Raw genomic sequence first — 2,736 nt, 5'->3', positions numbered from 1 at the left:
TAATGTACATAGATATGCAATACACATAAGATTTGTATAGATTAAGACGGGTCAATTTTATTTTTTTTTTTTGACTATGCGCGTATAGCATAAGAGGATTCTACTTGTAATTCGACGCAACTTTGCCGTAGAAACCATCGGTCTAAAATCAATTATGAGTTTGCCATATTGCGAAAAAAGGCTCAGAAGAAAATGTGGAAATTTTTACTGTTGTGCCCTCTGGCGGAAGTTTTAAGAAAAAGAGAAGTGCAGAAATGGATTCCTCATACAAAAAACACCCTACTGCATGTTTTTGTACAAAATTTATGCAATTTTTTACGATACTTCAGCAAGGTGCTAAGAAACCTATTTTCGCAATTTGGCAAATTTCAAATTGATTTTAGAGCCAAGGTTTCTTCGGCAAAGTTGCTTAGAATTACACATATGTACCTATGTGCAATACGTGCATAGTCGAAAAAATCTCCCATACAAATTTACCCGCCATTATATACCTACATATTTTAAACAAACAGCCTTTTCATTCGTTTTCGCGTTTAAATTGATCAGATGGCTGACATTTCATTGGCTAATCTTAGTTTAAACCAGCCAGCTCGGGTGTTTAAACTATGTTTAAACCACATTTTTAAAATTAAGAAAATTATGTCGAGCAAAAATAAAACTACTCAAAAACGCGAATATGTGGTAGATTTCAAACCTTGTGTGGTAGATGTGGTAGATGCTCAAAAAAGTGGCAGATCTATCACAATGTGGTAGTAGTCCGATCACTGACGGGCACTGCCTTGGCCGCGGGCAAAGCTCTTTTAAGCTTGATATAAAGTTCAATGCGAGCGTGAACTTTCGCAAAGGCAAAGAATTCCATTTGTATTCTTATGGACGCTCACACACATCTGTCAAAACTTGCCGTTCACATGCGAATGCTTTGCGTACGCACACAGTTGAGTGTGAGCTCGAAAAAAGGCATATTATGCATTTTAAATTAGTTTTTATTCTATAATTCTGAAAGATATTTAAATTCTCTATCTTTTCATGTCTCAACTATATATAAAAAGTTGAGTAATAACGAAGATATTGGTCAAAATAAAAAGCTCACGCTCACGCTCACATTGAACTGTATATCAGGCTTTAACCCTGCCAGCATTTTCTATCGCTGAAGTAACTAGTTCGATACGACATTTCTGTGAAACTCATCGCCGGTGATATCGCTACTTTTTCCAATTCTTATCCGCTTTCGGGAAGAACTGTTCCACCAAAGCGTTACGTCATTATGATGCGAAAGCGATACTAACATTAGGAACTATTTCGATAAGAAAGGAAGTTTCTGGGGCGATAAGATGAGAACTGTCGAAAGAGATACTCATAGAGGAAAAGTTTTGGATAAAATTAAATTTGAAAATAGAAAGGAGTCTAGCTTGCAATTACACTCTCATCGTGGCGACTTATCTATGCAAATGTAATTGCAAACTTGAAAATCCTTAGGGATTTTGTTTGTTTTTATTTTTTCATTTTTATTCAACCACGATAAAAACATTATTTAAATTCAAAGTTAAAAACGTTATTTAGTTAAATGTTTAGTAAATTAAAAAATTAATTCAAAGTTTTTTAGAAATAACAAAAACTTATTATAGTTTACTTATTTGTTGTCATTCTTTTTTGCCTTTTGCATATCCTATCTCTTGCATGGAGAAAACGTTGCTGACAAATTTTATTTATTTCCAGGTCTGTAAGGTTGCTAAATTTAATATGGCAAATATCTGTTGAAAAAAAATGTCACTAATTTGTTTAAAAATTATTTCGACAAAAAGACGAACCTTTTATAAACTGAAAAGTGGCAAATTTTTGGAAGCTGGGCTTTTCTGCCGTACCGCGCCAAGTCATCCCCACAGCAAGTTCATCTGCAATTATACTCTTAATGGCCATTTTGAGAAAGCAAGGTGCACTATTTCCTCCTACTTTTTGGATCGCTTCTTTCTGTATGTTGCAAGAAACGGGATTTAATAAACGAAAATATTTTTTAAATCACCCGCCAATCATAAATTGAACTCACGAATGCAACTCGTATTTCTTCATTAGCTAAAAGTTTTGAGTCAAATTCTTCAAAACAGGCAAGTGAAATAAACGGCTGAGACGGCAAAAGTATAACATCACTTTCCACCGAATGTAGCTTCTTTAGTTCTCTAATCTCTGTTTGAAGAGTTATTACCTCCTCCGTCAATCTTTGAACAAGTTTCTGATTTGCCTCCTGATTATTATTAGTTTGTGCTTTCAATGAACGCAATTCTTCTAAAATTTCAGGGATTGTTCGCGGCTCATCTACTTGTGATGGTTGCATTTCTAAATCAATAATAAATTTTTATTCAGAGGAATTCTAAACTGCAATTTTTCTGTATGTACTCTGAATATGAAGTGAACCTACCTTGACGTGCATTACTTAAGTTTATGTACTGGACTTCATCATTACTTTGCTGGTGATTTCCATATGAATGTGGGATCAAACTCTCTGCTAAAAATAAAAATGTTTCAATACACTCTTAAATATATCTTAATGGGTCGTATGCATAAAAACTAAGCAATTGTTTTTTCTTAAAATATCATACCTTTCACTAAAATTTATTTGAACAAATGGAGTAAAAGGTTTGTAACTTAAAAAAAGCATTTGCTTTTTTTATGCATACGGCTCAATGTATACACTTTTCATTATTACCTGTTTTTGAAAAATTGTATAATGCCATTATAATA

The 2,736-nt window shown here is 33.4% G+C and overlaps 1 protein-coding gene across 1 annotated transcript; it reads right to left on the bottom strand.

The window, feature by feature from the left end:
- Positions 1–1,626: 1,626 nt before the first annotated feature.
- LOC118738330 lies at positions 1,627–2,470 on the bottom strand. Its single transcript, XM_036469254.1, has 4 exons — positions 2,414–2,470; positions 2,045–2,331; positions 1,809–1,968; positions 1,627–1,751 (listed from the first exon to the last, which is right to left on the bottom strand). The coding sequence occupies exons 2-4, from the start codon at positions 2,327–2,329 to the stop codon at positions 1,627–1,629; spliced, it is 570 nt and encodes a 189-aa protein (XP_036325147.1). The 5' UTR covers positions 2,330–2,331; positions 2,414–2,470.
- Between the last annotated feature and the right edge of the window lie 266 nt (positions 2,471–2,736).

Source organism: Rhagoletis pomonella, unplaced genomic scaffold (genome assembly GCF_013731165.1).
Source record: "Rhagoletis pomonella isolate Grant_MI unplaced genomic scaffold, Rhpom_1.0 Rhpom_scaffold_00004, whole genome shotgun sequence".
NCBI classification, from domain to species: domain Eukaryota; kingdom Metazoa; phylum Arthropoda; class Insecta; order Diptera; family Tephritidae; genus Rhagoletis; species Rhagoletis pomonella.
The sequence above is the reverse complement of the archived record's forward strand: the minus strand, read 5'-3'. Positions and strand labels throughout refer to the sequence as shown.

Bases quoted from the DNA above. Each gene is read 5' to 3' on its own strand.
- LOC118738330 (XM_036469254.1), bottom strand. From the start codon at position 2,329: ATGCAACCATCACAAGTAGATGAGCCGCGAACAATCCCTGAAATTTTA. The intron at 1,969-2,044 runs GTGAGTTCAATT...TGCAACATACAG, and splicing joins AAGAAATACGAGTTGCATTC to AAAGAAGCGATCCAAAAAGT. The intron at 1,752-1,808 runs GTTCGTCTTTTT...TTTTTTCAACAG, and splicing joins CACTTTTCAGTTTATAAAAG to ATATTTGCCATATTAAATTT.